Source organism: Lolium perenne, chromosome 6 (assembly GCF_019359855.2).
Source record: "Lolium perenne isolate Kyuss_39 chromosome 6, Kyuss_2.0, whole genome shotgun sequence".
In the NCBI taxonomy this organism is placed as follows: domain Eukaryota; kingdom Viridiplantae; phylum Streptophyta; class Magnoliopsida; order Poales; family Poaceae; genus Lolium; species Lolium perenne.
The window spans coordinates 256,644,950-256,658,375 of NC_067249.2; the positions used below are offsets into that span (position 1 = coordinate 256,644,950).

The window sequence follows — 13,426 nt, forward strand, 5'->3', positions numbered from 1 at the left end:
AACCATGATAAGAATGTTTTAAGTGATGGTTATATTGTGGATTTCATCAATGATGCTACTGAAAGTTATTATGAGAGAGGTAAACATGGTTATATACATCTTAATAATATTAAGTTTCCCCTCTTTATGTTGAGAATCTTGAAGTTGCGCTTGTGTTGCCTTTCTATGCTTGTTGCATTATGCTTACATGACTTGTTTATTTACAAGATTCCTTTTCATAGGAAGTGGGTTAGACTTAAAAGTGTATCTTATTTACTTTTGATGCTCTCTTTTGCTTCAACTCTTATTTCTTGCGAGTGCATCATTAAATTTACTGAGCCCATCTTAATGGCTATAAAGAAAGCACTTCTTGGGAGATAACCCATGTTTTTATTTTACTACAGCACTTTTGTTTTATATTTGAGTCTTGGAAGTTGTTACTACTGTAGCAACCTCTCCTTATCTTTATTTTATTGCATTGTTGTGCCAAGTAAAGTCTTTGATAGTAAGGTTGATACTAGATTTATTTGGGCAGGGTTCTCTGTAGGTAACTCGGAAAAATCTGCCAATTTACGTGAGTGATACTCAGATATGTACGCAACTTTCATTCAATTTGAGCATTTTCATCTGATCAAGTTAAGTGCCCCAGAAAAATTCGTCTTTATGGATTGTTCTGTTTTGACAGATTCTGCCTTTTATTTCGCATTGCCTTTTTTGCTATGTTGGATGGATTTCTTTGTTCCATTAACTTCCAGTAGCTTTGAGCAATGTCCAGAAGTGTTAAGAATGATTGTGTTACCTCTCAACATGTGAATTTTTTGATTATGCACTAACCCTCTAATGAGATTGTTTTGAGTTTGGTGTGGAGGAAGTTTTCAAGGATCAAGAGAGGAGGATGATACAATATGATCAAGGAGAGTGAAAACTCTAAGCTTGGGGATGCCCCGGTGGTTCAGCCCTGCATATTTCAAGAAGACTCAAGCATCTAAGCTTGGGGATGCCCAAGGCATCCCCTTCTTCATCGACAACTTATCAGGTCACTTCTATTGAAACTATATTTTTATTCCGTCACATCTTATGTACTTTACTTGGAGCGTCTGTTTGTTTTTATTTTTGTTTTGTTTGAATAAATTCATGCTTGTGTGGGAGAGAGACACGCTCCGCTCATTCATATGAACACTGGTGTTCTTAGCTTTACTTTTAGTGTTCATGGCGAAGGATGAAACTGCTTCGTTCATTGTTATATGGTTGGAAACAGAAAATGTTGCATGTGGTAATTGGTATAATGTCTTGAATAATTTGATACTTGGCAATTGTTGTGCTCATATAGATCATGTTTAAGCTCTTGCATCATGTACTTTGCACCTATTAATGAAGAACTACATAGAGCTTGTTAAAATTTGGTTTGCATGATTGGTCTCTCTAGAGTCTAGATATTTTCTGGTGAGGTGTTTGAACAACAAGGAAGACAGTGTAGAGTCTTATAATGCTTGCAATATGTTCTTATGTAAGTTTTGCTGTACCGGTTCATACTTGTGTTTGCTTCAAACAACCTTGCTAGCCTAAGCCTTGTATTGAGAGGGATTACTTCTCATGCATCCAAAATCCTTGAGCCAAAAACTATGCCATTTGTGTCCACCATACCTACCTACTACATGGTATTTCTCTGCCATTCCAAAGTAAATTGCTTGAGTGCTACCTTTAAAATTCCATTCTTTGTCTTTGCAATATATAGCTCATGGGAAAATAGCTTAAAAACTATTGTGGTATTGAATATGCACTTATGTATCTTATTTCTTATAAGTTGCTTGTTGAGCGGTAACCATGTTCCTGGGGACGCCATCAACTATTTCACCTTTGTTGAATATCATGTGAGTTGCTATGCATGTTCGTCTTGTCTGAAGTAAGGGAGATTTATCATGATCAAATGGTTTGAGTATGCATATTGTTAGAGAAGAACATTGGGCCGCTAACTAAAGCCATGATCCATGGTGGAAGTTTCAGTTTGGACAACAATCCTTAATCTCTTATGAGAATATTATCTGTTGTTGAATGCTTATGCATTAAAGAGGAGTCCATTATCTGTTGTCTATGTTGTCCCGGTATGGATGTCTAAGTTGAGAATAATCAAAAGCGAGAAATCCGATGCGAGCTTTCTCCTTAGACCTTTGTACAGGCGGCATAGAGGTACCCTTTTGTGACACTTGGTTAAAACATATGTTATGCAATGATAATCCATGTAAATCCAAGCTAATTAGGACAAGGTGCGGGCACTATTGGTAATCTATGCATGAGGCTTGCAACTTATAGGATGTCTTATACATAACACATATGCTTTATTACTACCATTGACAAAATTGTTTCTATGTTTTCAAAATAAAAGCTCTAGCACAAATATAGTAATCCATGCTTCCCTCTGCGAAGGGCCTTTCTTTTACTTTTATGTTGAGTCAGTTTGCCTACTTCTTTCTATCTTAGAAGCAAACACTTGTGTCAATTGTGTGCATTGATTCTTACATGTTTACCTATTGCATTTGTTATATTGCTTTATGATGACAACTATCCATGAGATATACATGTTACAAGTTGAAAGCAATTGCTGAAAGTTATATCTTCCTTTGTGTTGCTTCAAAGCTTTCTACTAAGAATTTATTGCTTTATGAGTTAACTCTTATGCAAGTCTTATTGATGCTTGTCTTGAAAGTAATATTCATGAAAAGTCTTTGCTATATGATTCAGTTGTTTACTCATTGTCTTTACCATTGCTTCGAATCGCTGCATTCATCTCATATGCTTTACAATAGTATGATCAAGATTATGTAAGTAGCATGTCACTACAGAAATTATTCTTTTTATCGTTTACCTACTCGAGGGCGAGTAGGAACTAAGCTTGGGGATGCTGATACGTCTCCAACGTATCTATAATTTCTGATGTTCCATGCTAGTTTTATGACAATACCTACATGTTTTGTTCACACTTTATATCGTTTTGATGCATTTTCCGGAACTAACCTATTGACGAGATGCCGAAGAGCCAGTTGCTGTTTTCTGCTGTTTTTGGTTTCAGAAATCCTACAAAGGAAATATTCTCGGAATCGGACGAAATCAACGCCCAATACATTATTTTTCCCGGAAGCTTCCAGAGCACCGAAGAGGGGCCAGAGGAGAGCCAGGGGGCCCCACCCCACAAGGCGGCGTGGCCAAGAGGGGGTGCCCCCCTACTGTGTGGGACCCCCGTGGCCCTTCTAACTCCGCCTCTTCGCCTATATAAGTCCTCGTGACCTAAAACCTCGATACGGATAAGCCACGAGACGGAAAACCTTCCAGAGCAGCCGCCATCGCGAAGCCAAGATTCGGGGGACAGAAGTCTCTGTTCCGGCATGCCGCCGGGACGGGGAATTGCCCCCGGAAGGCATCTCCATCGACACCACCGCCATCTTCATCGCCGCTGCTGTCTCCCATGATGAGGAGGGAGTAGTTCTCCCTCGAGGCTAAGGGCTTTACCGGTAGCTATGTGGTTAATCTCTCTCCCATGTACTTCAATACAATGATCTCATGAGCTGCTTTACATGATTGAGATCCATATGATGAGCTTTGTAATCTAGATGTCGTTATGCTATTCAAGTGGATTTTACTTATGTGATCTCCGGAGACTCCTTGTCCCACGTGTGTAAAGGTGACAGTGTGTGCACCGTGTGGGTCTCTTAGGCTATATTTCACAGAATACTTGTTCACTGGGTTATGATTTGAGTTGGATGTCTCTATGAAATTGTGGTGTGTTAGTACCTCCTATGAATGCTCACAGTGACAGCGTGGGGTGTTTATTAGTACATGGGAATACATCTTTAAGGTTTGCTTTTGCAGCCCTACACGGTGAATTAGTGTTCGTTATCCTGCCAGAGAGTAATTCAGAATAGCATAGTGAAGTGCTTATATTTATATTCCTTTATGATAACATTGTTGAGAGTATCCACTAGTGAAAGTATGATCCCTAGGCCTTGTTTCTAAGCATTGAAACACCGTTTCCAACAAGTTCTGTTACATGTTTGCTTGCTGCCATCTTTATTTCAGATTGTTATTACCACTCATATTCATCCATATCACTTGCATCTTACTATCTCTTCGCCGAACTAGTGCACCTATACATCTGACAAGTGTATTAGGTGTGTTGGGGACACAAGAGACTTCTTGTATCGTAATTGCAGGGTTGCTTGAGAGGGATATCTTTGACCTCTACCTCCCTGAGTTCGATAAACCTTGGGTGATTCACTTAAGGGAAACTTGCTGCTATTCTACAAACCTCTGCTCTTGGAGGCCCAACACTGTCTACAGGAATAGAAGCGTGCGTAGACATCACCGGCCCTCCCCCTATATAAAGAGGGGAGGGGCAGGGGCGCATCCACCCCTTCGTCCCAACCCTAACCGCCACCTCTCCTCTTCCACCATAATCTTGCACCGGCTTGGCGAGGCCCTACAGGATCTTCTCCTCCACCACCACCACCACGTCGTCATGCTGCTGGGATTCCGAGGGGATCTACCACCTCCGCTGCCCGCTGGAACGAGTAGAGGAAGGACGTCATCGACATCGTACGTGTGATCGAGTACGGAAGTGTTGCCGGATTGTAGCACCGAAACGATCGTCTATATCAACCACGAGATTTGATCTCGTTAAGGCTTTGGATCTTCGAGGGTTAGTATCTCTTCTTTCTCATTGCTCCGATCTTCATAGATTAGATATTGGCTTTTCCTAGATTGGATCTTTGTTTTATTCTTCTTCTCGGTAGAAATTTTTTTGTTTTCTATGCAACGAACCCATCACGCAGGAGGTCTGGTGCTTCGAGTTCCTCCTCCGCATCGACCAGGACCCCCTCGGCATCAAGCGGCTCCCAGAAAAATTCGCTGAGTTCGTCGACGGTGTCGAGCCGACCAAGTTGCAGCTACGGGAGGCCAGCTGCAACTTTTGCCGGTGGGCTGTCAAGGTCTTGTTCGACGGGCAGATCAAGATGTACCTGCATACCCGGTGGGACAAGTTCGCGCGCGACCTCTATCTCGAGCTCGGCTGCCAGCTCACCTTCCTCTACGAGGGGGATGGCGAGATGATCGCCAAGGTGTTTGACGATACATCCTGCCGCAAGCACTATCACACCGGCGAGTCCGGCTCAGACACCGACAATTAGAGTGTTCTTTCTTTGCAGCGAAGATGGCCATGGGCCAACTGAAACCACTAGTAGAGGTTTCTGTATGTTTTCCCTTGGTAGGAACAACATGGCGATCATTGCCAGCTGAATTTTCTTTGGGAGATTAAGAGTGTTCAAGAGTGTTCTTTCTTAGCAGCGAACATAAGAAACGACACTAGTTAGAATTTCTTATTTTTCAATGTTTTACCATGTTCCAAACTATGTATTAATTTGTGTAATATTTGTATTCTATGCTTAAATGAAAAGAGAATAAAAAAGTAGGAAAAATAATATGCGTCGGGCCGCTGAAGCGGCCCCAGGCGTAAACGGATGCGCGGACAAAACGACTATTTTCGCATCCACGAGGCGACGGAAACAGGACGCTGGTATGCCCTCCGCCCGTGAGATGTCAACGTACTCAGTGTACATGCTATATATACGGATTGCTGCGTGGCGAATGATGATTAAAGGAACAGACTGTACCAGGCTACCATCAATGTTACTATATTATGCATGCTTACATCTACAATCCACTACGTATATTTGACTATCTGGTGCAACAAGGATAAACCCCCATGCAAAACCCTTACTAGATGACTGCACACAAATCTTTAGATCATCTCACAAGCACCCAGATGATAAACAAAGCGGCGGCTGGGTAGACCGGTACGGTGAGAAAAGGAAAAGACATCTGAGTTTCTCTACCTTCATCGCAGTTTCTCTACCTTCGTCCAAGGAGTTACACGGTGCATGCGGATCATCAACCACGGCGTATCTTGGTTGGTGGAAGAGCATTGACGTAGCATGGCCGGTAAGGGAACGCACCGTTGACGCCATGACCATGCTGGTGTGGCATTCTAACCAGTGGCCAGCCCAAATATTGCATTCTCGAGGTGCTCAAATGGTATGCCGCGATGCCACTGGCGGTTCGGAAGAGCACCACATCCTTGTGTGGATGTAATCCTATGATGTTATAATACCCATTCTCCTTGTCCCCGATGAGGTAGGTCGCACTCTCTTCGTCAATGAAGTTGTCCTCATCCGAGTCCCAGGAGCACACTGAACCTTCTTCGCATTTGAATTCACCATCTTCATCTTCGCTTGATTCTCCTTCTTCACTGTGACCATCATCATCACCGCTAACATAAGCAATGGTTCTTGTGTCAAAGGTGTCAACCTCGTGGATCCCTTCTTCTGCTTGGTCGTTATCGTCGTCATCATCATCACCATCACCACCACCACCACCACCACCACCACCACCACCACCACCACCATCATATACGTCCTCGGGTGTGCTGCTCTCCATATAATATCCATCATATACGATTGCCTCAAACAAGCTAACAGCTGCTTTGTTGCTTGCCACAGCCTGCCACAACACCCTAGGCTCTATCGACTGCTGTATTATAGGATTATAAGAACTAAGGTCAGCCTCATGTGATAGTATCCACCCCACCTGTCCATCATCAGATTCTGTCAGTGTCCATACATGTAGCTGGAATTTGTCGACCGCCACATAGTGAATCCCTCTCTCATAGCTCGCTAAGATGGAGCTACGGGGAAGGTCATACATATATTCACACTCGGTATCGACATCATCGTAAGATTTGCCTGGCAGTTGGGCCATGTCATACGCCCCTTGAGAGTTGCGCAGGATCATAATAATATTGTTCCAACAATATACGTAGAGAGATCCCTGCCAGTGCTGGGCTGTCTTCCATATCTTCACATGGCTAGGGTGTGGCGCAATCACCATGTCATATAGTTGACTAGGAGCGCAACGCCCCGGCACAAACTCTCGGCTTTCCCATTGACCGGTTTGCGACGAGAACACCAATATAGAAATCACTTTATCATTCGGCTCCACCACATCAATTGGCACAGGGGCATGTATCTCTAGTTGTTTCTCAGATGGCGAAAGCTCACCAAACAGTTGCCATATCTCAGGCATCACATCTAACTCCGGTTCCGTATCTATCACTTCCATGCGCTCTGTGACCTCTGGTTTTGTCGTTCCTTCTGGAAGGAGGAAGACCTCATAGTGCCTCGACACAGCCGGGTCGAAGGCGAGGAACATGCTCTCACGGTACTTCTGCTTTGACGGTGATAGTGGCAGGCGAGCGCAGCGTACCGTCGCTGGATTGCAGACGTAACGATTGCTTGAATACTCACCCCCAAGGAGAAGGAGGCCGTTACAATAGTGGATCACGTTGGCCCATTGGTGCTGAAAGAGAGGACGCCGGAAGGCAGGCCCGTCACGAGCACCGCGTGGCCGGCCGGAGCACGCTGCTGGCGGGGCGAAGAAGAAGGAGGAGTCGTCGCATCCATAGCTGCTCGTGAAGATGCCGGGGAAGACACCCCGAGGGAAGAAGTGGGGAAACTGAAGGTTGTGGCCGTCGATGATGTTGCGCCACGCGCTGCAGACTCGCCGGGACTCGGCGAGCGCACGGCACGGCAGGCGGCGGAGGATGTCGAGGAGAACGTCGTAGGGGAAGCAGAAGCCGCTGCCGTCCGTCTCGTCCATGATCTGGCGGGCCGGCGGTGGTGCGGCTCGAGGGGTCGTTGGACAGGGGAGGAGATTAGGAGGCCACCGATCGAGCCGGAGTCGTGAGTTTTCTGTCGTTTATATATACATATACTCTGTACGCACTACTTTTTAGGGTTTCCTAGTACGTATACTCGGGAGGAATTCAGCAGACAAGTCAGTTGGCTCACCTATCCACAATCGTTTTTTCGAGTTTGCCCGGAAAACTAGGAGCCTCTCTGTTAGGCGATTAGGGTTCCAGGGGCGTCTGGCGGCGCTCGTTCAAACTCTTTGACGAGGCGCGATTGATCGTGAAGAAGGGAAGGATGAGTTCCTCGGCTGAGCGCGGGAAGCAGAAGGAGAGTTCTGATCCGCGAGGGGCGACTCGGTCTCGGCTGGAGGAGGCGATGGCAAAGCTAGGTCTGACGGAGGAGGAGGCAGTTCCGTTGGTCCTTGATGATGTGGAGGCTGGGAAGAAGCCGAAGTGGATGTTGGCAGGGAAGGTCCTTTACAGGAATCAATTCCATATCCAGACCATTGCTAGCGCACTTCGGCCGGCGTGGGGAAACCCCAGAGGTTTGGAGTTCAGATCGGTCGGCGAGAATACATTTGTCGCCGAGTTTGAATCTCAGCGGGACCGTGATCGCGTGAGGGATGGATCACCGTGGCATGTAAGCAAGAATGCTGTTATTCTGGAAGAATTTGTTGAATGCATGCAACCATCTGAGTTAAAGTTTGACAAGCTGCAAGTTTGGGTCAGAGTTCTTAATCTTCCTTTTAATCTGAGGACTTCCGATTGGGGGAAGGCTATAGCGAAGCAAATAGATAAGAATTCTACTCAGGTTGTGTTTGATCCAGTTGGAGGTTTTCTGAGGGCAAGAGTCACCGTGGATGTGACTAAGCCGCTGAGGAGAGGCATCTTGATCGATTCCGCGGCTCGGAAAGGTCGGGATTGGTATGAGTTTCAATATGAACATATCCCACACTTCTGTTTTTCTTGTGGCCGTTTGGGTCACTCGGATCTGATGTGTCCAACTCCTGGGACTAGAGATGAGGATGGTTCTCTCCCTTATGGGGGGAGTTTGAGGGCGCCAGATGAAGGGAAGAGGTCAGGTTCAAATGACAACTCCAGTCGTGAACATTTTGCAGGACATAATAGTAGATGGGAGACAAAATTTTCTAGCAATGTTCGTGAGGCTAGTGGGGAGGCTACTTCTCCGGTTAAAAAGAGTGAGGGGAGGAAGAGGAAAGGGAATGCTAATGCACCAAAGCTTATGTATCGTAAGGTTGGTGAGGTGCAACCGCCTGGTTCAGATGTAGGGGATGTCAATGCTCAACAAATTGTGGTAGCTCAGCCAGTCGGTGGGAAAGGTGTTACTCTACCTGCAGAGGAGGTAGGAGAAAATGATTCAAACAAGAAAAGGAAAACTCCCAGTAGCTCATTTAACTCGGCAGAGGCTGCAGCGCAGCCCTGCCCGGCCCAATGAGTTGCTTAGGATGGAACGGCCGGGGGCTCGGGGGCTCCGAGGCCGTTCGAGAGCTTCGCAGCGTGGCGAAGCAGGAGGGGCCTGCACTGATCTTTGTGATGGAAACGAAGATTAGTGCGGAGAGAGTGGAGGATCTGCGGATACCTTTGGGTTATGCAGGTTGTTTTGCAGTGAATAGTGATGGACTCAGCGGTGGTCTTGGATTGTTCTGGTCCAGGGACTATGAGGTTGATGTTAAAAGTTATAGTATCGGCCATATTGACGCGATGGTGCGAAAGAAGGATCATTTTTCTCCGGAGTGGAGATTCACTGGGTTCTATGGGGCGCCGAGAGCAGAAAATAGATATCACAGTTGGCGTTTCTTGAGAACGTTGTTTGGGGTTCCGCATTCGGCATGGCTGTGTATGGGAGATTTTAATGAAACTCTGTATGCGTCGGAGCACTTCTCTCGTGCAGCTCGGCCCGAATGGCAGATGAGAAACTTTCGAGATGCAGTTGATGATTGTCAGTTACAAGATCTAGGATGGTCTGGTACAGCTTACACCTGGGATAATCGTCAAGCTGGTGATGCGAATGTAAAAGCCAGGCTTGATAGAGCGTTGGCGAATTCTGAGTTTTTGATTCGCTTTGAGCACACAAGAGTTCGACATATTGTAGCGACGGAATCAGATCACTGTTTTGTACTCGTGGAGTTGCGTGAACGTTTATCTGAACAACGGACTAGTGGGGCCAAACTCTTCCGCTACGAAAATGTGTGGCAAACCCATGCCGACTATGATAAGTTAGTCAAGGACAGTTGGGAGAAGGGGGCTGGCCAGCGTGGGTTAGTTGGTGTTGTTGATGCTCTTCAGAACCTACAAGCAAAGTTAAGTTCTTGGGGTGCAGAGGAGTTTGGGTGTTTGCCGCGGACTGTGAAAAAGCTCCGGCAAAAATTAAACAGTCTACGGGCAAAGTCGGTGGGCCGTGGCCCAAGTGAGGAAGAGAAGGCCGTCGTCAAGAAACTGCGACGTGCTTTACACCAAGAGGAAATTTAGTTCAAACAGCGTTCCCGCGTGCTCTGGTTACGTGAAGGGGATAGAAATTCATCGTATTTTCACACATGTGCAACCCAGCGAAAAAGAATGAATAAAATTGAGCTTTTAGAGCGAGCTGATGGGTCAGTATGTTCTAATACGGATGAAGTGCATGCTGAAGTTCAGGAATTCTATCAAGCATTATATACGTCTCAAGGCTCAGGTAACATGGATGAGCTACTGAATTTGGTGCAGCCGGTTGTTTCAGGCCAAATGAACGAGACTATGGACAGAGTGTATACTGAGGATGAAGTCAAATTAGCTCTATTTCAAATGGCACCCTCTAAGGCGCCAGGGGTTGATGGTTTCACCGCAGGTTTCTTTCAGCGACACTGGGATCTTCTCAAACAAGATATAGTGCAGGCTGTTCTGGATTTCTTGAATGGAGGTGTTCTACCCACTGGAATGAATGATACTTCGATAACTCTAATTCCTAAGGTAAAACATCCTCAAAAAATTTCCCAATATAGACCTATCTCCCTTTGCTCTGTCCTTTATAAGATTGGGGCCAAATGCATTGCAAATAGACTCCGTGGTTTTCTTGGAGATATTATTGGGGAAGAACAAAGTGCTTTTATTCCTGGCCGTCTCATTACAGATAATGTTCTTATAGCGTATGAAAGTGTTCATGTGATGAGAAGGAGGAAGAAAGGGAGGAATTTTTCTTGTGCTGTCAAGCTTGACATGATGAAAGCGTATGACAGGGTTGAATGGCATTATCTGGAGGCTATCATGTCAAAACTCGACTTTAGTGACAATACAGTTAGACTGATTTTGAAGTGTGTATCTTCGGTCAGGTTCACGGTGCGGGTGAATGGTGAACTACTGCAGTATTTTACCCCGTCGAGAGGGCTTCGACAAGGGGACCCCATTTCACCCTATCTGTTTCTTTTATGCTCTCAAGGGTTCACGGCCTTACTGAATAATTTTGGCGGTGGCCATGTGGATAGAGGAATCAGAGTTAGCTCTCAGTCTCCATAGATTAATCATCTACTGTTCGCTGATGACAGTTTGATTTTTATGAATGCATGTCCAGGAAGTGGAGAGAGGCTTAATGAAATTCTGCGGATATATGGGGAATGCTATGGACAAAGAGTCAATCGAGAGAAGAGCTCGGTCTTTTTTAGCCCGAACACCCCAGACCCGGTTCGGCTGGAAGTGAAACAGATTATTGGTATTGCGGTGGAAGCATTCAGCGAGCGATACCTAGGCCTGCCTACTGCTGTTGGGCGCATCACCAGTGACTCATTTGACTATATTTCCGAACGGATACGCAGCAAGGCCCAAGGTTGTGAAAGAATGTTGTCATGTGCAGGGAGGGAAATCTTTTTGAAATCTGTTATCCAAGCAATCCCTCTGTTTAGTATGACTTGTTTCAAGCTGACGAAGAAGCTCTGCAAAAGTTTTTCGTCGAGTACTGGTAAATATTGGTGGAGTAGCTCCTTGGATCGCCGGTCTCTACACTGGGTTTCTTAGCATGAGTTAACAAAGCCAAAGATACATGGCGGAATGGGTTTCAGAGATCCCGAGATGTTTAATATTGCTCTTCTAGCCAAGCATGGTTGGAGACTATTGACAGAGCCCGATCCCCTCTGTGCAAGGGTGTTAAAAGGGAGATACTTCCCGAACTCTGATTTCTTGCAAGCTGCAGTACCTGGGCGAGCGTCTGCAACTTGGCGAGCGATTGTGGCTGGAAGGGAAGGCCTCCAGCTCGGCTTACTGAAACGAATAGGAGACGGGTCCTCGGTAAATGTCTGGCAAGATGCCTGGGTCCCTGGTCCCAGGAGTATGAGGCCGGCAGTTCAGATTGGTAGATTGGTGAGGACAGGATCAACTTGGTCTCAGATATTATTGATAGTGAGAATGGATGTTGGAAAACTGAACTAATTAGGAGGAATTTCATTGCTCCTGATGCTGACGCCATTCTGAACATTCCGCTGCGGCGTGGAGGAGAGGATTTCTGGGCCTGGAACTTAGAGAAGTCAGGTCTTTTTTCCGTAAAATCAGCGTATCGCGCTCTAATGACTCGCAACGAGCAGGCTGCTCTAGAGGAAGGGACGATTACCGAAACCTCAGATTCTGAAAAACGGAAATGGAATGCTCTCTGGAAGCTGAATGTGGTGCCAAAGGTCAGGGTATTCTGGTGGAGAGTACTTCGCGGTATACTGCTAGTTGAGAGTACCCTTAAGCACAGACACATTGCACAGAGTGCATGTTGCAAAATCTGCCTAGCTGCAGATGAAGACTTGATGCATGCATTGATTAAGTGCTTACATGCACGGAAGTTTTGGGAGGAGGCGGAGGTGTGCCTTGAGTTTACCCTCCCAAGATTACATCCAAACACTTGGTCGATAGATATTCTATGTGACCCTATGTTCTCAGAGACAGATCGCACAAAAAATATTACTACCATGTGGGCGATTTGGTCTTCGAGGAACAGCTGGACGCATGATCGGGGTGGCTTCAACCCTGTTCAGTCATTGAAGTTGGCTAAGGAGGCTCTTGCGGTTTTAGCCCTACCAAAGAAGATGACGGCAATCCTCCCGGGCCATGGTTGGAGACCACCAGAACTTAATGTTGTCAAGATCAACACGGATGGAGGTCTCTCACTAGATGCTCACAAGGGCGGTGCTGGCGGCATTGCGCGCACATCGTCGGCGTTCTTGGGAGCCTGGAGCAAACCCTATGAGGGTATTACTGACCCTCTCATTGCTGAAGCCCTGTCATTGCGCGATGGAGTCATCTTTGCCCGTCTGCGTGGGTTTATGAGAGTGATCATGGAGGTTGACTGTCTAGAGATGGTACATCTTTGGACTTCTCGTCACGGTGCAAGATCAATCGTGGCGCCTATCCTTTCGGAGATTGGAGAGCTATCCTGTAATTTTCTTTCTTTTGATATTAAGCATGTACCTAGAGCAGCCAATGTACCAGCCCATCTCTGTGCCAAGCAAGCTTGCACATTGACGGTGACGCGTGCTTGGTTTGACCCCCCCTGACTTCCTCGTCTGCAGCTTGCTAGCTGATCAGGCAGGATCCGTTTGCGTTGTTTGAATAAAGCTCTCGTTAAATGTCAAAAAAAAAAAAAAAAGTCGGTTGGCTCGAATACTGAAGGGTACACCGTACACGTTCTGGTCTTTTGTGTGATGAAGCTTTCTTTCCTTCCCGGCCTTCCATCGATAGGAACAA

At 46.0% G+C, this 13,426-nt stretch overlaps 2 protein-coding genes across 2 annotated transcripts; both read left to right on the plus strand.

Annotated features, from left to right (window-relative positions):
• The first annotated feature begins 7,889 nt into the window (after window positions 1-7,889).
• On the plus strand, window positions 7,890-9,892 carry LOC139832205 (uncharacterized). The gene has a single exon (XM_071821848.1). It carries the CDS (start codon window positions 8,007-8,009, stop codon window positions 9,165-9,167), a length of 1,161 nt encoding a protein of 386 aa, XP_071677949.1. The 5' UTR covers window positions 7,890-8,006; the 3' UTR covers window positions 9,168-9,892.
• Window positions 9,266-10,201, plus strand: LOC127309788 (uncharacterized). The gene has a single exon (XM_051340516.2). The coding sequence runs from the start codon at window positions 9,266-9,268 to the stop codon at window positions 10,199-10,201; it is 936 nt and encodes a 311-aa protein (XP_051196476.2).
• Window positions 10,202-13,426: the final 3,225 nt, after the last annotated feature.

What these genes read in the sequence shown, in the direction of transcription:
- LOC139832205 (XM_071821848.1), top strand. Translation starts at nt 8,007, where the DNA reads ATGAGTTCCTCGGCTGAGCGCGGGAAGCAGAAGGAGAGTTCTGATCCG.
- LOC127309788 (XM_051340516.2), top strand. Translation starts at nt 9,266, where the DNA reads ATGGAAACGAAGATTAGTGCGGAGAGAGTGGAGGATCTGCGGATACCT.